The sequence below is a fragment of the Lucilia sericata genome, unplaced genomic scaffold (assembly GCF_015586225.1).
Source record: "Lucilia sericata isolate MDLA Ls3-8-SP2 unplaced genomic scaffold, ASM1558622v1 Contig000114F_arrow, whole genome shotgun sequence".
In the NCBI taxonomy this organism is placed as follows: domain Eukaryota; kingdom Metazoa; phylum Arthropoda; class Insecta; order Diptera; family Calliphoridae; genus Lucilia; species Lucilia sericata.
The window spans coordinates 253,704-278,510 of NW_023994146.1; the positions used below are offsets into that span (position 1 = coordinate 253,704).

Consider the following 24,807-nt stretch of genomic DNA (forward strand, 5'->3'; position numbering starts at 1 on the left):
TTTATATATGTATGTTAGTGTATATGTGTGTAGGGTGCATAAGGTATTAGTGTTAAAGTTTAATTCCAATTTTATTTTAATTTTAGAACTAAGTTTAGTTTAAGATTATATTAAGTTAATTAAATTGAAATTAAGTTAAAATCTTAAATTAAGTTTAGATTAAGTTAAATTATCATCAATATTTAGATAAAATTTAAGAAAATTAAAGTTTTAAGTTAATTTAGATTCAAGTAAAGTAGAAAAGCTTAAAAATTTAATAAACATTTAAGTTAAAGATAATATTTAAGATAGTTTTTAATATAAAAATTACAGTTTTAGTAGCTTGAAGATAAAACTAGTTTTAGTTTAGCTTTATATTAAATCAAACTAGTTCTAGAGGCTTCTTAAGATTAGGTTAGATTAGATTTAGCGTTTAAATAAGATTATTTAGAGTTTAGGTAGACTTCAGGTTAGATTATTAGGTATTTGCTTATGTTTGATTCTTGCTGGATTTAATAAAGATGCTGAGGGTTGGCGATACTGGATAAAATTTTGATTATTAGTCTTGATATATTTTCAAATTAGTGATCTATGGATAAATATGTACTTAAATATGGTTGTGGATTAAATTGATATCTGCTAACAGATTTCATAAACAATTTTGAATAAATGAATGTCTTTTGAATATATGAGCGTAAAGCTTCGTTAATGCATCGACTAACTCTTTCGCTTGCATTCGCTTGTGGACTATATACTGCAGTTAATGTGTATTTTATATCGTATTTTCTGAAAAATTCTCAAAATCCTTGCATTTAAATTGAGATCTATTGTCCGAAACCAAAGTCTCCGGTATCCCATAGCAGTTAAAGATGTCAGTCCATAAATAATTTATAATGTCCTTCGAAACAAATTTCTTAAGCGGTTCAGTGGTCGTTCAGTATCTGTCATCTGTCCCAAAGGGGGTCGTAAAATATTTGTCGGAGTCTTCAAAGTCTTACAAAGGTCACAATTTTGAATATAGTTCTTAACGTCGGTAACAAGTTGATGCCAATAAAAGTACTGTCGAATCCGTTCGATTGTCTTAGTGATTCCACCATGTGCCGATGTTGGTGTATCGTGTGCCAAATATATTACGTCACGTCTAAGTTCTGTCGGTACATACAGTTTCCACAAATTTGATTCGTCCATCTCGCCAGAAGACAAGTTTCAAATGTTAAATCTCTTGAACAACAGGTAAGTCTCAATTGTAATTAGGACTGGGAGACCTTTTTCTAGGAATTTCGGCAGTTGTTTTTTTTAGTTTGGATCACATATTTCTGGAGCACTTCTCATTTTCTTCTGATTGATTTGTTAAGATTTTTGTCGCCATTTGGATCTTTATGGTCTTTTGCACTGTCGGGTCAAACAATGCCAGGGCAACATGTTTAGGACTAAGATACCACATGTGATTTATCATTTTGTTAATTCCTTTTTCTGATATTTTTTGTCAATACCTTTTTTTTTGTCAATGTCTCGTTTTGCCGCCTAACACGATCTGGGGGCGTTAGACCTGTCTTTTCAGTAGTCTGGGACGATGAAAACACAAAGTGCTTCACGGGCCTCTTGTTCTTTGGAAGTCAGCTTAAACTGGTCACGGAACAGTTGTATATTCAGACAGTAAATAGCCATTCACCGGAAATGGTGTACTGGAGGACTTCTAAAACGCGCACACATTTTCCAAGTTGGCCAAGATAGTTTCAAAACATTCTCGTCTACATCGAACTTGGATTTATCAATCGCCATTCTTTTTGAAACCTCTTGCATATGTCTGGTTGAGGTCCCGATGTGCTTAATAACTTGCAGTAAAAAAAACCCCTCTCAACATAACTTCTAAAACGTGGTGTCGGCAAGTTCTCTACCTAACATCTGCTCCAGGAAGCACATACCCACAACCGGGCTGGCGAGACCTCACCTTCCCTCAGCTACTGTCAGTTTCAGTAGGTCCCATGTGATACCAGAACAGCAACCCTTTCTGCTCTGTTTTGAGGATACCTGGTAGTAAGTTTCCTCTGCAGTGCACGCGCCTCGTTTTGGGGTATCTTAAGTCTGTCCAATACATTTTTAAACTACTTTGTCCTTACCAGCTTGGAGTCGCCAGTGATACAGTATGAGGAAAAAATTACATAAAAAACATTGTTGTGGGTCTAACATTAACTAACATGTGATGCCAATGTACTGACAATGAAAAATTGTTAGCAACCGATATTACATTCAGGAAGAAATTAACAAATAAAAGTTAGAGTCAACCATTTGTTTAGATAATAGTGAAACTACGGTATTTTACGGGTTACGTAGATACCGTGTCGAGCTGCTGTGTTGTCTTTAAACTTTTCATTCCTTTGGGTAGGTCCGTTTATGAAATTTTTCTTGTCAATAAAAGATGAAAATTCTCCATTACTCCGCAATTTGTTATTCATATGGAACACCAATAATTCGATTTTATGAAATTGTTACTAAGGTGTTAACAAATGGAGTAGAAATTCCTTACAATATGAATTTTTAATATAAAGTTTCCTAGACTTTCTCTTTAATAACATTAATATCCTCCCCATTGTGGTGTAAGGTGTAAAAAGGATATTTATATTATTGCCAACGACCATGATACAACTTTAGATCTTATTAATACACTCAATTTCAGCCGTTTCCATTGGTTACTTGAATCATAAATAATATTTTCTAACAGTATCGACCTTATATGACGGGCAATATCAATCTACCTGATTGATTGAGGTATTAAAACATAACTATTAAAACATTAAAATGTCGACGAACTTTCGCTATATTTTCTACTGACTTATTGAATTTTTTACTATAACCAAAAATCGTTAAGTCAAAGACTTTTTATCAAGTAGATCTATCGATGGTGAATGGTAATTATAACACAACTAACACGTTTTTTAATACAGGAAAATGATTTAGCAATACACAATGTCACTTTACACTTTTAAAAAATTAAAAAAAAATATGTTACATATGTGGTTTCAACTTTTCACCATTTAAAGGGTTTATTGCAGTTAATCGATAAGCCACCAACCATCACAATTCGATTTTATGTGCTTTTTGAGTTGCTAGGAACCATATCTAATGTCTCTAAAAATATTTTTAGTATATTATGGTAAATTGGCGATTTATTGGTCATGCCTCTTTTTCAATTTAAACTATTTGTGAGATTTTTTTTCATAAACTCGATATGCCACATTTAATTTTTTTCACTTAAGAAAGTCCTTTATAATGATGAAGATAAAAGCGGAATTGATAATTTTTGATGTTGTTAGGATAAAACAAGGTAAGACAAGTATCATTATTCTAAGAAAAAATTTTATTGGTCAAAATCTTGAGAGATATAATTTTTTGAAATTAAAGTGGGTTACCATGTTACTGCATAAAAATAATTTAATTTATAATTATGTTGCTTACCAAGTTCTTGCTGTTTGAAAAATGTTTGATTGTAAAACATCAATAAATTTTGTTTATAAATTGACTTCCATTTCGGGATAAAGATCTTGTATAAAGTTCAAACTATGTGCATAATATAAAATCATATTTATCATACCAAATTACCAAAGACATTGCAGCATATCCTATAATCTTTGTAAAACATGTCACAATCATCAGCTTATACAAAATCATAATATTATAACGCCTGTTATATAAAGTGCATATCGAAACCTTTTTTGAACAATGCACTTGAAATTTCTAAAATCCGTGCAAGACTTCTGACGCAACATGCATCAAAATTGGTTCAGATATTTAAAATGATGACCAAGAAGCAGAAAATCAACTATGCTGAATAAACACAAGATTATACCAAATTTTAATCTGAATATTCAGTGCAAAACCCAAACCAATGTGTTTTGTCATTCTATTTAAAATATTGATTGCCTATACCGAATCATACTACGGGACCTGCCTTTTACTGCAGAATAATTTAGCTAAGTATATTTAGCCAAATTTATTCTCATATGAAAAAGAAACTAAAAATTATATTTAAACTTCATAAATTTCATACTGAAAATTAAATTTATGGTTTCCACTTTATTTATGATATCCATCTATTGGCATAAGACCTTATATGATTATTAAGCGTGTCTAAAGTACAAATTTAAATAAGCAATTTTTTCAGAATTTGTTTAAACTTTAATGTCGATTTACTCAAAATTTTATTTTTGTAGCATATCGAGTTACTGTTACTGCCCTTCATTTATATGATAGCCAAATATTAAAAAATATTTCACATAATTATCAAAACATCGAAAAAGTTGGTTTTATGTACGGTGACCATATTTTTTTGAGCAAAACACAGAACAGGAGAAAATACAATACATTAACCAACATTTTCTAAATCAGGTTATTTTTAACCATCAATATTTCAATTGTCAATAAAGTTTCAAACAAAGTATAACATGTAGTCCGACTCTCACGTACACGAAATTACACCTCCACATTTACGGGTCCTGTGTGAATTCAACACCCTGGTGAGAAATATTATTGAGTCAAAATACTTAAAATTTCTACTTACATATTCGAATTAATAGCGGGGTTTACACGAAATCTCACCTGTCCATAGAAATAGTAATTTTTATACCCTCCACAACCATCAGTGGTGATAGAGAGTATATATAAGTTTGTAATTCCTTGTGTAATACCAAGAAATATTCATCTGAGACCCAACAAAGTATATATATTCTGGGTCCTTTTAAAATTCTGAGTCGCTTTAGCTATGTCCGTCTGTCTGTGTAAAGCACACATTCGTTTCTACACAAGATCTTGATTTCTGCTGAAAATTGCGAGAATCGGTTTATAATTTCATATACCTCTCATACAAAAGTACATATTCCCGGAAAATGAGTTTTTTGTTAATAACTTCTGTTAGAATATTGATATCTTCACAAAATTTCACAAATTAAAATCTTATATCAAAAGAATTCATTGAGAGAAAAAATTTTCTGGATCGGTCCATAATTGGTCTTAGCTCCCATACAAGGTCCCCTCCCGGAAATTACTTAAACGCACATAACTCATTACTATATTAAGATATCCATATAAAATTTGGTACAAGCATTGCTCTCACATACATATTACTATGATTTTTTTTGGATCGGTCCATAATTAGTCATAGCTCCCATACAAGGACCCTTCCCGAAAATCACTTAAACGCACATAACTCATTACTAAATTAGGATATCCATATAAAACTTGGTACAAGTATTGCTAACATATACATAAATATTACTATGAAATTTTTTTCCGATCGGTCCATAATTGGTCATAGCTCCCATACAAGGTCCCCTCCCGAAAATCACTTAAACGCGCATAACTCATTGCTAAATTAAAATATCAATGTAAAGTTTGGCACAAGTATTGCTCATGTACACAGAAATATTACTGTGAAATTGTTTTCCTATCGGTCCATAATTGATCATAGCTCCCATGCAAGGTCCCTTTCAGAAAAAAACTTAAACGCACATAACTCATTACCAAATAGTGATACCCATAAAAAATTTGGCATACATACTATTTTTGTACACATATATGTTATTTCAAAGTTTTTTCACGATCGGTTCATCTTTGGTCATAGCTCCCATACAAGGTTCCCTCCCGAAAATCACTTAAACGCACATAACTCATTACAAAATATTGATATCCATACATTTAGCACAAATATTGCTCTTATATACATAAATTACACTATAAAATTGATTTTACGATCGGTCCATATTTGGTCATAGCTCTCATACTAGGTCTCCTCCAGAAAATCGCTTAAATGCACAATATTCATTACCAAATAATGATATAGATACAGAATTTTGAAATTCATAGCTCCCGAACAAGGTCCTTTTACGAAAATCTCTTAAACGCACATTACTCATTACCAAATAAAGCTATTGATACAAAATTTGGCACAAATATTAGTTTGGTATACAAAAATTCTATTTCAAGATTTTTTCACGATCGGTCCATAACATAACATGAACACACATTGCTTATTACTAAATTACGATATGGATAAAATTTGACTGAAATATAGCTTTTATGTACAGATATTTTGCTTAAAGAATTTTTTACGATCGGTCTATAATTGGTCATATCTCCCATACTAGGTCCTGCCCCTAAAAGCAATTTAACCGTATTTAACTAGTTGCATTATCAATTTGTGTAGAACAAAATTATATATATGTATTTTGAAAATCCTTAAATCTTCCACACACATGCATGTATGCATAATTAAATATCGTTAAAGCATATCTCAGGGCGCTGTAAAAATATAAAAGAGAATGGGGTTTGTAATGTTCAATAAACCTTGGAATTGTAACAGACTTAAGCTGTTTAAATCTTGGGGTTTTTCTATTTAAGACATGAGAAAACTTATTTCTACAAATATTTGTTCAATTAAAAAAGCATTAATATAAAAGTAGCTGGTGGAGGATATTTAAGATTCGGCTCAGCCGAATATAGCACTCTAACTTTTTTTTAAATACTTTTAGCAAATTTGTTCATTAAAATTCCGTTTATTTTGAGCAAACCGAAAATTTTATTTTTAATTTATTATTGTCATTTATTTTTTGTTGTGGTAGAATTTTAATTTATAAACAGAGTTACATTTTTTGTATTGAAAATTCAAACAAATAAAATTATATGAATTTTTATAAAACTCTCTATGTTTGGTGAAAATTTTGGCGTCATGAAATAACTCCCCAAAATAAAAAATTAAATAACTCCTCAAATTTGGGGACTTATTTCATAATGAAATAACTCCCCATTTTAAAAATTAAAAAAGCCCCAACGAAATGACATAACTCCCTAAATTAAAATTAAATAACTCCCCATTTTTGGAGATTTATTTCATATGAAACAACTCCCTAACTTTAAAATGAAATAAGTTCCCATTTAAAAATCTGGAGAGTGGGGCTCCAAAGTTTAATACATTTCAGTTTAATCGCTTAATAAAGATTTCCTAAATATGTTCTTGTTTCTTCTCTATGTTATGTCAAACAACGGCTTCGCTTAATAAATATATTCTATCCGCAAAGATTTGCCACTCTGTTTTAGGTATTTATTTCGTGGAGAGTTCATGACGCCAACATTTTAAATGCTCAAATACATGTTAATTTTTGTTACTAATACAATTTTGATTTAGGTACTTTTTCAGTAACGCATGCTTAGAGTTAGGTACTGCTGTCAAAGAGTCAGACTACTTGTTATACTTTGCTTTTAAGCATTATTATATTGATTGTTCACACAAAAAAGTTTCAGCATAAATATTAAGAACTGCTTTCATTGACAAAAGTTAATAATATTTAAGAATAAGTTCCTAAATGGTATGGTTTTTTTAATTTTTATTTTTTTAAACATAATCGAGAAGCCTTGACTTAAAATATTTCAAATTTATTTTTCTATTTGTTAAAAATATTTGAAATTTCCTTTGTTTGATTTTTAGATTAAAATCGATTAAATGTGCGCGTCATTTGTGGGCCTTTTTGAAGAATGGATGTTAACTATGTTTGCTGATGATTTCCTGTTTTAGATTTTGTTTTTCTACATTTAAATTTCTATTTTTATACCCTCCACCACCATCAGCGGTGATAGAGGGTATATATTTGTCATTCCGTGTGTAACACCAAGAAATATTCATCTGAGACCCAACAAAGTATATATATTCTTGGACCTTATGAAATTCTGAGTCGATTTAGCTATGCCCGTCTGTCCGTCCGTCTGTCTGTCTGTCTGTCTGTATAAAACATTCTCACGTTAACACGAAGCAATAAAAATTAACGAAATTCACCCAAAATATTTATTATTGTCCTAGGCAGTTTGGTATTGAAAATGAGCAAAATCGGTTTACACCGGGAAAAGTTATGAATCAAAATTTGAAACAACCTCGAAAAAAATAAGCATTTTTTACACATTCTGATGTAATTTTCTCGAAAACTATGAAAGATAATGAAAATCAGCATACATTCGTTCCTACATAAGAGCTTGACTCCTGCTGAAAATTGCCAGAATCGGTCCACAATTTCATATACCTCCCATACAAAAGTACATATTACCGGAAAATGGGATTTTTGTTAATAACTTCCGTCACAATGTCGAAATCTTTACAAAATTTTACAAATTAAAATCTTATGTCAATAGAATTCATTCAGAGAAAAAATTTTCTGGATCGGTCCATAATTGGACATAGCTCCCATACAAGGTCCCCTCCCGAAAATAACTTAAACGCAAATAATTCATTTCTAAATCAAGTTATCTATATAAAATTTGGTACAAGTATTGCCCTCACATACAGAAGTATTACTGTGAAATTTTTTTTCCATCGGTCCATAATTGGTCATAGCTACCATACAAGGTCCCCTCCCGAAAATCACTTAAACGCGCATAACTCATTACTAAATTAGGATATCCATATAAAATTTGGTACAAGTATTGCTCATATGCACAGAAATATTACTGTAAAATTTTTTTTCCTATCGGTCCATCCTTGGTCATAGCTCCCATGCAAGGTTCCCTCCCGAAAATCACATAAACGCACATATTTCATTACAAAATATTGATATCCATACACTTAGCACAAATATTGCTCTTATATACATAAATTACACTATAAAATTGTTTTACGATCGGTCCATACTTGGTCATAGCTCTCATACTAGGCCCCCTCCAGAAAATTACTTATTTGTACAATATTCATTACCAAATAATGATATAGATACAGAATTTTGAAATTTTGTTTTTATATACACAATTGGTCATAACTCCTATACAAGGTCCTCTTTCGAAAATCTCTTAAATGCACATTACTCATTACCAAATAAAGCTATTGATACAAAAATTCTATTTCAAGATTTTTGCACGATCGGTTCATAACACACATTACTTATTACTAAATTACGATATAGATACAGAATTTTACTGAAATATAGCTTTCATGTCCAGAAGTTTTGCTTAAAGAATTTTTTACGATCGGTCTATAATTGGTCATATCTCCCATACTAGGTCCTGCCCCTAAAACCGTATTTAACTAGTTGCATTATCAATTTGTGTAGAACAAAATTATATATATGTATTTTGAAAATCCTTAAATCTTTCACACACATGCATACATGCAAATTAATAAAAATCGCCAAGCGTTGGTAATGTTCAATAAATCTTGGAATTGTAATAGATTTGAGCTGTTTGAATCTAGGGATTTTTCTATTTAAGATATGAGAAAACTTATTTCTACAAATATTTGATCAATTAGAAAAGTATTAATATAAAAGTAGCTGGTGGAGGGTATTTAAGATTCGGCTCAGCCGAATATAGCACTCTATCTTGTTTATTATACAAAATTCGCTAATATAGGATTACTATACTAAATATATAAACAGAATAGTAAATAATGGACTTTTATGCATTTAATTCATGAAAAAATAAATGTTCAAGTTTATACATTTTATGAACATTTAATATAAAGTACAAAAAGAAGCAAATACTAAATATTTATAGTTGTGTCAGAATTTTTTTAATATTTTTGTATTTTTTTATGTGTTTTTCTAAGCGTTTTTATGTAAAAGTGAAAAAATAACGAAATACTGAACAAATACAGAACACTAAATAAAATACAGAACATTTTCACGTTTTTTAGCAAAGAATAATTTATACAGAACAGGGCTCTAAAATGCAGTACTGTTCTGTATAATACAGAACGTCTTATCACCGTAACTATAGCTCGAAAACATCTACTGTTATGAGAAAATGTTCCTCAACCAAAATGTAGGAAATTCAATTCTCTATAGAAATTATAATAACAAAAAAAGCTAATTTTTGTAATTAGCGTACACGATATTTTCGGTGAAAATGTGCAAATTTTCAATTTGCTATCTAAAATTCCGCAGCTAAACCCGTATTTAATGCGTAAAATTGCACCAAAAGGTAGTAATGCAATTATTTTAAGGATATTTGTACAAAGTCTAAAGGACTATTAAAAAATATATATATAAAACGTAAAACTTTGCTTAGACTTATGTATATTTCCACCAAAAAGTAGTATTGTAATTATTTTAAGGATATTTATACAGTCTTGTTATACCCACCATCAAAAAAGATGGGGGGTATATTGATTTTGTCATTCCGTTTGTAACAGATCGAAATATTGGTCATAGACCCATAAAAGTATATATATTCCGGGTCCTTATTAAATTCTAAGACGATCTAGCCATGTCCGTCCGTCTGTCCGTCTGTCTGTTGAAATCACGATAGGGACCACACGAGAGGAGCTAGACAGTTGAAATTTTGCATAAATATTCTCTATTATTAAGGTTTGTTTGGTATTGAAAATGGGCAATATCGGTTCACTTTTTCGGATAGCCCCCATACAAGTGGACCTCCAAAATACAGCTTTAACGGGCATAACTGTTTTATAAGTAGGAGTATAGCGATGAAATTCGACATAAAGAAGTTTAATGTGAGCCAAAATCTTTCTACCAAATTTTTTGAGGATTGGCCTATAAATGACCCTACCCCCCATATAAGGTCCCCTTATGAAAATTACTTTAACACTCATTACTGGTCCCAAAATGCAAGTATAGCAATGAAATTCGGTATAAGTATGTTTCTTACGAACCAAAATCTCTCTACAAATTTGTTTTAGGATCGGCCCATAAATGACCCTACCCCCTATATAAGGTCCCCTTTAGAAAATGACTTTAACACTCATTACTAGCCTAAAAATTCGAGTATAGCGATGAAATTCAGTATAAGTAAGTTTCTTACGAACCAAAACCTTTTAACCAATTTTTTTTAGGATCGGCCCATAAATGACCCTACCCCCCATATAAGGTCCCCTCCTGAAAATGACTTAAACACTCATTACTGGCCCTAAAATGCAAGTATAGCGATGAAATTCGACATAAATAAGTTTCATGTGAGCCAAAATTTTTCTACCAAATTTTTTGAGGATCGGTCCATAATTGACCCTACCCCCCATATAAGGTCCCCTTTAGAAAATTACTTTAACGCTCATTACTGGTCCAAAAATGCGAGTATAGCGATGAAATTCGGTATAAGTAAGTTTCTTACGAACCAAAATCGCTCTACGAATTTTTTTTATGATCGGCCCATAAATGACCCATATAAGGTCCCCTTCTGAAAATGACTTTAACGATCATTACTGGCTAAAAAATATGAATATAGCAATACACAATTAAGTTCCTCGCGAGCCAAAATCTTTTTAATAAATTTTATGTGGATAGGTCCATAATTGGCCCTACTCTCCCTATTGGGTCCACTTCAGGAAATAGCTTAAACGCTCATTACTGTCTTAAAAATACGAGTAAAGCGATGAAATGCTACACACGTAAGTTTCTTACGAGCCAAAACCTCTGTACCAATTTTTTTGGATCGGCCCATAAATGACCCTTCCCCCATATAAGGTCCCCCTCTGCAAATAACTACAATGCTCATTACTGACTTAAAAATATGAATGTGACGAAAATTGACGCACATAAGTTTAATGCGTGCCAAAATCTCTCCACCAAATTTAGGGAGGATCGGTCCATAATTTAATTTTCAGAAAATTATTTAAACGATCATTACTGACTTAAAAATATGAGTTATGAAATACAGTTATGAAATTCGCTCCGAATTTCATGCGGAATGTGTTGGTAATACACAAAAGGTTCCCTTCAGGAAAGAGTTTTGGTTAATAACTACGAGTGTTCCTTATTTAAAATACGAGTATACCGCTGAAATTTTGCATAAACAAGTCCTATACATAATCTATGTACAACATTTTATGAGTATCGGTTCATAATTGACGCTCACGGTTTAAGAATTGAAATAAAATATTTGTTTTTTTTTTAATTAATATTTTGGTAGTTCAAAAGAGCTCTGGCCATAATTGACTTAAGCCATATTCCAAATATCACGCTGATGTTTCTAGGGAAGCATTCCTTTTACGGCATACGGTTTGATGGTGGGTATATGAGATTCGGCACAGCCGAATATAACACTCTTACTTGTGACTTTTGTTTATGATGGATTTGAAATTAATGGACAAACTCTGGTAAGTTTCAACGCATTTTTTATACCCTACACCAGTTTAGTGGGGAGGGTATATTGGGTTTGTGCTGATGTTTGTAACGCACAATAATATTGGTTCTATATCCACCTTAAAGTATACCAATCGCTTTAAAATCATTTTCTGAGTCGATTTAGCTATGTCCGTCCATGTAAATCTTGTAATCAAACTACAGGTCGCAATTAAATGAAAAATTTCACGGGGGAGTTTTCCCGGATAGGGGTGGTGGACCATCTGTCCTGCACCAGTTTTAGTTTCATTCAAGCTGAGGGAGGGCAGATTGTCCACCACCTGGAAATATTATATTCCCCGCTGACCAAAACACTGGAAAAGGACAAACATGGAAAATAACAAGTAAGAGTGCTATATTCGGCTGTGCCGAATCTTATATACCCTTCACCATAGTGTATTTAAAAAATATAAATTTTATAAAATTTAAATTTATGTACCTATTTAATTTTCCCGATTATATCATTATTATAGCAATGGCAAAACAAAATGAACAACAATAACAACGCTAAACGAAATAAACACTCAAAAAACAAAATACACTTTACTGAGTAAAACCAGCAGACATCAAACATACGAAACTGTACACCAATCAACAAAAACAATATACACAAGGCAATGAAACACACAGCCATCCAAACATACAAAACTGAATACACCAAGAAACAAAAACAATATACACAAGGCAATGAAACACACAGCCATCCAAACATACGAAACGAAATACTCGAAAAAAAAACAAAATACACAAGGCAATCAAACCAACAGACATCCAAACATACGAAACTGAATACACCAAGAAACAAAAACAATATACACATGCCAATGAAACACACAGCCATCCAAACATGTGAAACGAAATACTCAATGAATAAGCAGTGTTGTTGTTGTTGCTTATTAATCAAAGCATGAAAAAATTGTTATTTTTAATGAAATTTTCAGAGGTTGTCTCGGATTTTTGCTTATATATCCGTCATTTATGGACCGATTTTGCTGATTTTAAATAGCGATCTTCTCGAAAGAATGTCTAACAGAATTATTGAAGATTCGGATCTCGCCGATATCTGGGGTCCTCTAAAAACTGATTTCAACAGACAGACAGACAGACGGACTTGGCTTAATCGACTCCGCTATCTATAAGGATCTAGAATATATATACTTTATAGGGTCGGAAAATTATATTATAGAAATTACAAACTTCTCACGAAGGTGAAGGGTATAAAAATAAAAAGATAAAAGTTACGGTGTAGGGCGTAAATAACCCAGTACCGGCGGCAAGTGTTGATCTACTCGCGAGTCACCTGTCGTCGTCATCCTGCAATCGTGAGCAAAATGCAACTATGGAGGTGGGTACCTAGGCTACCGTGGCGGATAATCGTCAAGTGTGCAGCATGCCATTGGCAAACACATAAGGGTGAAAGAGAAGAAAGTACTCGGAGAGAGTGCTAAGCTACCTCAGCCTTTAAACATAGGTGAGGGTTCCGACTCTGAATCCTCAGATAGTAATAACAATACCATTATAGCAAATCCCAAGAAGGATGAAGTAGAGCAAATGGTGAAAGAGGTAAGTGATAGCATAGCTAAGCCACCTATTACTAAGAAAGACTATATGGAGCACAAAGAAGGAAATTGAAAAAGATGCTAAGGAAAAATCGGACTCTCTCACAAGATCTGAGGCAAAGAGGATCAGGTCTCCCGAGAATAAACTTAAGAAGAAAAAGAGCTCCCGTCTTCTTACACAGACGAAGCACAGTGGTATAGGAAAAAAAAAAAGAGGGAAATAATTCGGTAACTTCTAAACGGTTAATCCGATTTTAATGAAATTTGGTGTGCACAAAGAGGAGGTGTTGTCGAATTTAGGTTTTGAATTTGGACCTTATAGGCCAACCAGGGGCCCGGCGGGGGGTCCTCAAATTAGGACACCTCGGCTATGTTAAATTTTTAAAACGATCCTATTTCTTCATTTGAGTTCCGATTTAAAAAAAATTTCGTATATAGAATCTCCTCATCGAGCACTATAAAAAATGTCGTCGTAGCAGTAAATTATCTCTTATAGTTTAGGAGATATTCGCATTTGAATATTAAAATTTTAAAATTTTTACCGTCCTTACTTTAGTTTTTTTGATAATAGCAGGTCCAAATATTTCCGATTTTCGCCATTTTTTTTTATTTGCTTAACAACAAGTTTATATACCAAGCAGTGAAAGAATTATGTAAAAATCATGACTGAGTCCAAAGTTATAGGCATTTAAATTTAAAAAATTAAAAAAAGGCGATTTTTTGTCATTTTTTTTGGGAAAAAAGTATCTTTTTCTTTTTAAGTTATCTAAAAAGTTTCTAAGAAGATGTATATAGAATTTATACTTTTTGGAAAGCTGACTTTACATAAAATACGATAAATGAAGCAAAACCTAAAAATTTTTGATACCGAGGGGACCAGGTCCATCCAAAAAAACCCTATTTTTTATGGAAAATTAAATTTTGAGCAAAAATTCTCAAATCGCATAGTCGATATCAAATTATAGTGACCTGTTTTATATGACCCAATAAGTTCTTAATCATTTTGTAACGGGTTTCGATAACCCCGCCCCTGGTATGGATATAATAGGCAAAAAACCAAAAAATCCCATTTTTGGGATTTTTTAAAACTTTTTTGGGAATTCCGGGATTTCTAATAAGAAAATTCGAAATTTTTATTTAATTTTGGATTTTGAGTAAAAAAATCTACCTAACTGTAAAATTTCATCAAAAAATATTCATAAATAAAATTTTTATTGCAATTTGAAAAATTTGTATCTTCGCAAAAACTGAATAAAAAACATTTTTTAATTTTTTTTTAAAAAAGTATTCCGCGAATTTTTTAATTTTCAAAAATTATATACAGTTTTGAAAAATAGACAAAATTACCTTTCCATTGATATATAACATGCCTACCTAATGTTTTTTAAGTGACAAATTAATTAGGGAAAACTCAACATCTTTTAGAAAATTTACCTAGCACTATTATTTTCATCCATATATGTAACAAATTTAAGAGTTAACCTTATGGATGAAAATAATAGTGCTAGGCAAATTTTCTAAAAGATGTTGAGTTTTCCCTAATTAATTTGTCACTTAAAAAACATTAGGTAGGCATGTTATATATCAATGGAAAGGTAATTTTGTCTATTTTTCAAAACTGTATATAATTTTTGAAAATTAAAAAATTCGCGGAATACTTTTTTTAAAAAAAATTAAAAAATGTTTTTTATTCAGTTTTTGCGAAGATACAAATTTTTCAAATTGCAATAAAAATTTTATTTATGAATATTTTTTGATGAAATTTTACAGTTAGGTAGATTTTTTTACTCAAAATCCAAAATTAAATAAAAATTTCGAATTTTCTTATTAGAAATCTCGGAATTCCCAAAAAAGTTTTAAAAAATCCCAAAAATGGGATTTTTTGGTTTTTTGCCTATTATATCCATACCAGGGGCGGGGTTATCGAAACCCGTTACAAAATGATTAAGAACTTATTGGGTCATATAAAACAGGTCACTATAATTTGATATCGACTATGCGATTTGAGAATTTTTGCTCAAAATTTAATTTTCCATAAAAAATAGGGTTTTTTTGGATGGACCTGGTCCCCTCGGTATCAAAAATTTTTAGGTTTTGTTTCATTTATCGTATTTTATGTAAAGTCAGCTTTCCAAAAAGTATAAATTCTATATACATCTTCTTAGAAACTTTTTAGATAACTTAAAAAGAAAAAGATACTTTTTTCCCAAAAAAATGACAAAAAATCGCCTTTTTTTAATTTTTTAAATTTAAATGCCTATAACTTTGGACTCAGTCATGATTTTTACATAATTCTTTCACTGCTTGGTATATAAACTTGTTGTTAAGCAAATAAAAAAAAATGGCGAAAATCGGAAATATTTGGACCTGCTATTATCAAAAAAACTAAAGTAAGGACGGTAAAAATTTTAAAATTTTAATATTCAAATGCGAATATCTCCTAAACTATAAGAGATAATTTACTGCTACGACGACATTTTTTATAGTGCTCGATGAGGAGATTCTATATACGAAATTTTTTTTAAATCGGAACTCAAATGAAGAAATAGGATCGTTTTAAAAATTTAACATAGCCGAGGTGTCCTAATTTGAGGACCCCCCGCCGGGCCCCTGGTTGGCCTATAAGGTCCAAATTCAAAACCTAAACTCGACAACACCTCCTCTTTGTGCATACCAAATTTCATTAAAATCGGATTAACCGTTTAGAAGTTACCGAATTATTTCCCTCTTTTTTTTTCCTATACCACTGTGCGAAGCCAAGCCACTCTTCACTCAAAGGAACCTCAAGTCAGAATCCTGCGTGTAAGGTTAACTACGACCAGAAATCTATGGCTAGTCTTGCCAAGAATAAAGGTAGGGTTTACTACGCCTCTAAAGCTGTCATATTCAAAATTGGGAAGGTGCCGATTGGAAGGGCTGCTACAATAAACCCTGAAAAGAACACTAAAAATCCTAAGAACAAGGCATCAGTAGCCACTACTGATAAGGTTAAGGAGTCAAATCCTAAAATCGAGGATGTTACCTTTAACTCGCCAGAAGAAAGTGCGGCTGCCCTTTCCACAATTGGGAAGGCGCCGATTGAAAGGGCTGTCAAAACCGGCCGACAAGGACTCAAACACTTACGACGGTACCCAAAGCAAGTACTGGTAATGTTGAGGAGCCTAATCCTAAAATGGAGGAAATTGGGAGGAGTAGACTGAAGTGCATCAATGGCCACTTCAGTCTACCCGGAGGAGTCAAGTCTAAAGAGCGAGGAGGTGAAAACCAACTCGCTGGAAGACAGTTTAATTGATTACCATGACTTAGGTTATTCAAATAAACCTCCATCGGAGCGAGACGGCTACCAACGCTCTGATGGCTAAAATTAACATAGGTGAAATACATATAGATTTAATCCAGGAACCTTGGACGATTCGCATCAAGGTTTCTGTATTAAATCACGTAAATTTCCAACTTTTCTACGCTGATACAGGGTCTCGCCCGAGAACATGCATCTTATGACAAAAGAACTTATGTTTCCTTCTCTCGACAGGATTATTTACATCGGATGCAACCGCACTGAAGCAAGGTAGTGGCAACATATATCTCGTTGTGATGCAAATTCTATCCCAATGTCTTGGTCAAGTGGAACACTAGAACAAATACCAGTAGGAATCCGTTATTATACGGATGACTCTAAATTGGGGCAGCGTAAATTGGATTATAATAATTGTGGCGCCCACGGCGCTTAATATATTTACCGACAACCAGAATAGAATAGAATTACATCTAGGACGGTATTGGATTGTAAGAAAGCTTTAACTGAATACTCTCCCAGAGCTAAGGTTTACATCATATGGATACCAGCCCCCTCTGGAGTAGTCGGCAACGAAAGGCCGAATGTAATAGCTTTAAAGTGAATGGAGCTCGAGGCAGTTAACCTGAGAAACCAATCGACGCAGCAAAATGAACTAAACATATGGGTAAGAGAATCCCATAAGGCCTCTTGGAATAATGAAACGGTGGGTAGAACCACAAAGATCCTATGGGGTGACTCTGATGTGAGCAAGACAAGAAATCTCCTCAAAATGAGCAAGTCTGAAGTTAGTATGATGGTACGTATTCTGAATGGACACACGGGATTACGAGCACATCTATGTAAAATTGGACGTACGGATTCAGACAAATATAGAGCATGTGGGGAGGACAATGAAACTCTCGAGCACTTTCTTTGCCACTGTCAGGCATTCGTCGAAGTTAGATCTAAGTATCTTGGAAGTGATGTTATTCCGGTAATAACATTCCTGCCTAACACTGATTAAAGCTTCTTAGGAATTACGTCCAGGAAACTGAGTTTTATAATTATACGTACTCATTTGACCCTAGCCCCTATACAAAGTCCCCCTTCAAAATTCGACTTTAATGTCCACAATTTTATTCAACAATAAATGGCAATATCTGAGGCAACTTAAATGCTTTCTTATGAAAACAAAATCACATTTTATTCCTTTTTAAAACAGTCACGAAATACGAGGCATTTTAATTCAGTTTCATCGATCATTTTACACATTTTTTATTTTGCTCATATGTATATCAGGTTTTACTTTTCAAATCCGGCGATCTGCTTGAAAAGTATTTAATATAGAAACGAAGTATTTTAATTTATGTCAGTCTTGTAGTAAATGATCGATAAGATGTAATATTTTCCTTTTAGCACTACATTAATTACACAGTGATACAGCAAAAAAATGCAGGGGTTCTCATATACCAATTCCATTTCGTTATAGTCCATAGAGTAGGAATATATTTTTAATTTTTCCCGATCACTTCGTTTAGTTCCTTTTTAAGAGCAAAAGATGTAAAAAGAGCTATTTTTGAAGTTTTATCTTAAAAAAAATATATGTTTGGTAGTTTGCAACCGATTTTCAAATTGGTTATTTTGTTTTAAAGATACAAGTGTTATCTTTCAACCCAAAAAAATAAATCCAAAATTTATGATTAATGTCTTGGTTACGGCCATTTAAGTAAAAAAACTCACACTTTTTTCACAATTTTTAATTTTCATACTGCTCTACGTTGGCCATGATGCAGTAACTATAGCTTTTATTACATTTGAAAAAAGGCACATTAAGTTGGGTTTCCAATGATGGTCAATTTATAATAATCGATGAAAAAGGTTATGAGTTGTGCTAAGTTTTATAAAAATATTGCATATTTCTTCCATACAAAAACATTCATGTTTCTTTTTTTCTTTGTAACAAGTTTAAAAAATGTTTATAAACATTTTTATACAAAAATTAATTTGTATGGAGAAAACCAAAAATTCGAGGAACATGCTATTAGAAAAATTGGCATAAATCATCCAGTTTTTCATAGATTTTTATGAAATAACAAGTTTTAGAAACCTTCCTTTATGTGATTCTTCAGGAAAGTAATAAAAGATAAACTCACTGCCTCATGGCCAAAGTAGAGCATGATGAAAATGAAAATTTTTTAAAAAAGTGTGAGTTTTTTTACTTAATCGACCGTAGCTCAGACATTTGACCATAAATTGTGGATTTATTTTTTTGGATTAAAAGGCAACACTTGTATCATTAAAAAAATATCGGATTTGAAAATCGAATGAAAACTACTAAACTTATGATTTTTCAAATTTAAAACTTCTAAAATGGCTCTTTTTCGCATCTTTTGCTCTTAAAAAGTAAGTTAACGAAGTGATAGGGGAAAACTAAAAATATATTCGTACTCTATGAACTATAACGAAATATAATTGGTATATGAGAACGCCTGCATTTTATTTTTCTTGACTTTTGTATCACAAATTTGAAATATAGTAAATAAAAATATTACCTTTTTAGACCAAATTGTAGTAAATAAGCGAAATGATGAAATATTTTCTTTTGAGCACTACATTAATGTATTTCAAATATAGTAAATAAAATAATAAAAATATTGCCTTTCTAGCTCAAATTCAAGCCGCAGCAGTATTAATTCACCTAGCACATTGGGACCATCAGCAATGGCAAATCCTTACACAATGGGTTCAATTTATCATAGTCCAGGAGTTCAAAGTTATTGTGGGCCTACAGAAAACTTATCCTTGGCTGGACATTATAGCGATATGCGAACTTCAGCATCTTGGTATGGAACTACAGCGAATGATCCAAGATTTGCAAGTAAGTACATTAAAATATTTGATGTAAATTTGACTACCATCAAAAAAGATGGGGGTATATTGTTTTTGTCATTCCGTTTGTAACTCTTCAAAATATTCGTCTAAGACCCATAAAAGTATATATATTCCGGGTCTTTATTAGATTCTAAGATGATCTAGCCATGTCCGACCGTCTGTCTGTTGAAAACATGAAAGAGTCCAAACGGGAACAGCTAGAGAGCTTTTGTACAGATATGTTTAGCTAATACAGGTTGTTTGGTATTGAAAATGGGTAATATTGGTTCACGATTTCGCCCAGCCCCCATAAACATGTTTTATCGGAACCTAAATCTGTTTGTAATATTTTATAAGGAATGAGTTATAATTGACCCTACCCGCCATATAAGGTCTCCTTCAGAAAATAACTTTAACGCTCATAACTGCTAAAGGAAATATCTATAGTGGTGAAATTCGGCATAATAATGTTTTATAGGAACCTAAATCTCTTAGTAAAAATTTAAAAGGATCGATCCATAATTGACCTCCCCGCCATATAAGGTCCCCTTCAGAAAATGACTTTAACGCACATAACTGTATAAAAGAAGCATCTATAGCGGTTAAATTTGGCATAAGCATGTTTTATAGAAATCGAAATCTCTTTGTAAAATTTTATAAGGATCGGCCCATAATTGACACTACGCGCCGTATAAGGTCCCCTTCAGAAAATGACTTTAAAGCTCATAACTGAATAAAAAAGCATCTATAGTGGTAAGATTCGAAATGAACATATTTTATAGGAACTTAAATATCTTTGCAAATTTTGTAAGGATCAGTACATAATTAACCCTAGTCCCCATATAAGGTCCCCTTCAGAAAATTACTTTATTTGATTTGGGTATAGAATTTAATGGTATAGAAGATTCGGCATGGCCGAATGTAACACTCTTACATACTTGTTGGAATTGGCTATTGAAATTAATGAATTTCTATGTTTTCTGCTTTATAGGTAGATACTTATCTGTAACACTATCCAACACATTTCGGGTCTTCAAATCTTTCCCGAACAAGACCAACGGGAAATGAAAGTAGACAATTGATAGATTTTATCTTGCAATATTGTCAGTAATGCTTTTTCTGACAACGTTGCAAAAGAAAAATTGCAAGTTCTCACGATTGTTGGACATTTTCTGCACATTTTACTGACAACGTTGTAAGATCTGACAACCGTGTATCAGAGCCTTTAACTTTTTCCAAGAAAATTTTCACATATGTAGTATCAAAAAAAAAAAAAAAAAAACATTTGAGCAGACCTTCTCTGATTTTGATGAAATTCGGTACACACTCTTTTCATACAAAATATAGAGTTCTCCAAAATTTCCAAATTCGTTACGGTTTTGATTTTTATTTGATGTTTAAAGTTCATATTTCAAAGAGTTTTTCTAAAACGGATTAAATTTAATATTGTATAAATTCTAACATATTTATAGGATTTTAATTATTTTAGACTGTAATTAATGCCTATGTGTCGTAGGTTGACAATATGTTATTTGAAATATTATGGACATATGGACATATGTACATACATACATACATACATACATACATACATACATACATACATACATACATACATACATACATACATACATACATACATACATACATACATACATACATACATACATACATACATACATACATACATACATACATACATACATACATACATACATACATACATACATACATACATACATACATACATACATACATACATACATACATACATACATACATACATACATACATACATACATACAACATACATACATACATACATACATACATACATACATACATACATACATACATACATACATACATACATACATACATACATACATACATACATACATACATACATACATACATACATACATACATACATACATACATACATACATACATACATACATACATACATACATACATACATACATACATACATACATACATACAATCAAGTATATATAAAAAATTTTAGTTTTGAAAAATGGAAAAGAGCAATTTTTTCCAATAATTTAGTAAAAATTTTATTATTAAAAATTGTTGCTTAATTTTGATAATCATTTATTGATTATTAACCCTTCAAAGTCAAGTATTTGTATATTTCATATTCTTCATTAAAAATAGCAAAATATTGTGTATTTAACTATGAATACATTTGACAAACTATCCGAAAATATATCCAGAAATCTAGGAATCAAACACATAGTGCAATGGTGTCCATTTCATAACGCATTTGCGCAGACTAAAAACAGACAGCAGCGAGTACACATGCAAAGAGGGTGTACCAATTCTTTTTATTTTTTTAAATTTTTGTTTCATAATGTACTGGAAAAAATAAAACATATTTTGTGAGAAATTCACTCTTAATAATATTTAAAGTAATATTATTATTAAAGCAGGTTTCATATTGTACTTTTTTGTGTTAATATAAAGTATTATTTTATAGTAATGTACTGATTTATTGAAAAATTTTCAAATTTTATTAATTATTTGAATAATTTTTTATAATTTTCAGACTTAATTAACTCTCTCACTTTAGAAAACGAAAATTTCGTTAATGTAAAAAAATTGTGTAAGGTATACTGCGAAATTTTTAAAAATTTGTTTTTTTTAATAAATATTTTTGAATTATTTTTTTTTAAATTTAAAAATGTTTTCAATACTTTTTGAAAAATATTAGTATTAAAGACAATGAAATTATAACACTTTTCAATGCTATTTGTATTTTTAAATGTGTTTCTCCAGATAAAACAAGCAACAGAATTTTCTTTATTATTCACACAACTTTTCTGTCAGTGCAATTCTCTTTCGCTCACTAATACAACTACAGTTTTTGCCTTGGACATCCCTGACATAGAGCCATAAAATATTGCCGTAGAAGGCCAACTCTCCCGGAAAAAGAGCACGGCGACAAATACCCAGCGGTAAATGAAACAAAGTACTTAGATAATATTCGATGACATCAGTATGACGTTCTAATCGAGCAATCTAAGTACTTAGAGTGCAATGTATGCGTAATCCAACATATCATGCACTTTAATTATAACATAGATTACGATTAAAGCAGAGAGTTAGCTGCCTTTTTAATGTTGTTTTTTGTTTTTATTTCTTTAAGAAGAAACAGAACTAAAGTACCGTTTTATTTTTCTTTTGTATACTACATGAAAAGAAGAATCTTTATGTTTCAGTTTAAAGTTGATCTTTTGTAAGTGAAGTTGTGTTTTGTTAAAAAAGTTATTTTATTGTAAAAATTTAAAATAATTGTGGTGATCTAAGTGGCAGAAACGGATTTAGAAAATAAAGAACGGAAAAGAAAATAAAGGTTCATTTAATTTATCTTCGTTAAATTTGTTTATTTATATTTTTATAGAATTAACTATAATACATGTTTTTTATTTGATGATCATTTTTAAATAAACTTACATAATTTAAAATAAATATAAAAAAAAATATTTTTTCTATAACAAAATCGGAACACATGGTACTTTAACTTACAAATAGGATTGTAATCTACATACATTACATTCTTATTTCCAAGCGTTTATAGGCGTCTCATTAACTTCGCTTAGAACTCCACACATTATGTAAGTGAAATTTTAATTTGTCTTAATGCTACTGTGGATTACATTCTAAGCGAGAGCACGTCGATGAGGCAGCCTAGGATACTTTCATGTTAAATCTAAGTGGAAGAATAAGTGAAAGCATCACCACTGACTGCCACGAAATATCACTTAGATAAGCGAGTACATAATGCGTATTTTTACCGCTGGGTATGATTGGTCAGTTGTTGCTGGAGAAAAAAAAAATTAAGAATATAGAACATTTGGTACTCTCATTCACTACAACACAGGCATGGAAAAATTAATTTTTTAATGGTGGTATTTTAATTAAAAGTAATAGTTATAATTTGTAAATTTCGTTTAGACTTCTTTACTTATATCAATTTAAGAAATATTTGGATTAAAATTTGGGCATAATTTACCGACTCTAAACGGCTGCGATTTTCATAATGTTTTTTTTTCTGAAAAATCACTTAAAGGTTATTATCATTTAGTAAATACTAACATTAAAAATAGTTTTTTGTTAATAATTATATTCAACTACATATATTTTCGGAATTTAAACGGTTAACACTATGTTATAGGCACCAAATAAAAGCTTATTATGTTTTTGCCCATAACTTTTCCAGTTATGGGCACTTTTACAAAAAAAATCATGTTTCAAAACCCTTTTTTAGATCTTGGCATTCAATGGGTTAATAATTTATATAATATTGCACATCATCTGAAAGGCCTTTCCACGACCTTTCATATCATGTTATTTTTTTACAATCGAACAAGTCATTCCCGTGATTTTTAACTTTATATATACAGTTTTTGAACGTCTATAACTCCATAATTATAAGAGAGCAAACCAAAAAAATAGTATCGTTAGATTCCGTATTAAAAGTACTATCAATGGAAAAAAATTAAAAATTTGGAGCCGTTTAGAGTCGTTAAGGAGTTCCAAAATTTTTTTCTTTTTTGAAATATACCTATTTAAAAAAAAAACTTTCTGATATACTTGGAAGTTATTATGGGGAATGTAAGTTAATACTCATTTGTCAATTTTAGTTTAGAGATTAAATTTATTTAATTATTAACATTTGATTCATTTTAACTGATTCGTTAAGTTGTTTTTAGATTCGGGTAAGATTTTGATTACAATAATGGATGTGTAAAATCATAAAAATGATTCTAATCAAAAAAACAAAATACACAAAGCAATGAATAAGCAGTGTTGTTGTTGCTTATTTTTTATGAAAATTTCAGAGGTTGTCTCGGATTTTTGCTTATATATCCGTTGTTTATGGACGGAATTTGCTGATTTTAAATAGGAAACTTCTCGAAAGCATGTCTGATAGAATTATTGAAGACTTGGATCCCAAAGATATCTGGGGTCTTCAGAAAACTGATTTCAA

The 24,807-nt window shown here is 31.3% G+C and overlaps 1 protein-coding gene across 2 annotated transcripts in view; it reads left to right on the top strand.

Moving 5' to 3' along the window:
* LOC119600434 (homeobox protein Nkx-2.1) overlaps nucleotides 1-24,807 on the top strand; it is a 343,605-nt gene that overhangs the window by 81,335 nt on the left and 237,463 nt on the right. For both annotated transcript variants that reach the window (XM_037950641.1, XM_037950640.1), the window contains exon 3: nucleotides 19,589-19,800. In XM_037950641.1, coding sequence (XP_037806569.1) covers nucleotides 19,644-19,800 — 157 coding nt within the window. In that variant the 5' untranslated portion in view covers nucleotides 19,589-19,643. The remainder of the gene's footprint in view (nucleotides 1-19,588; nucleotides 19,801-24,807) is intronic.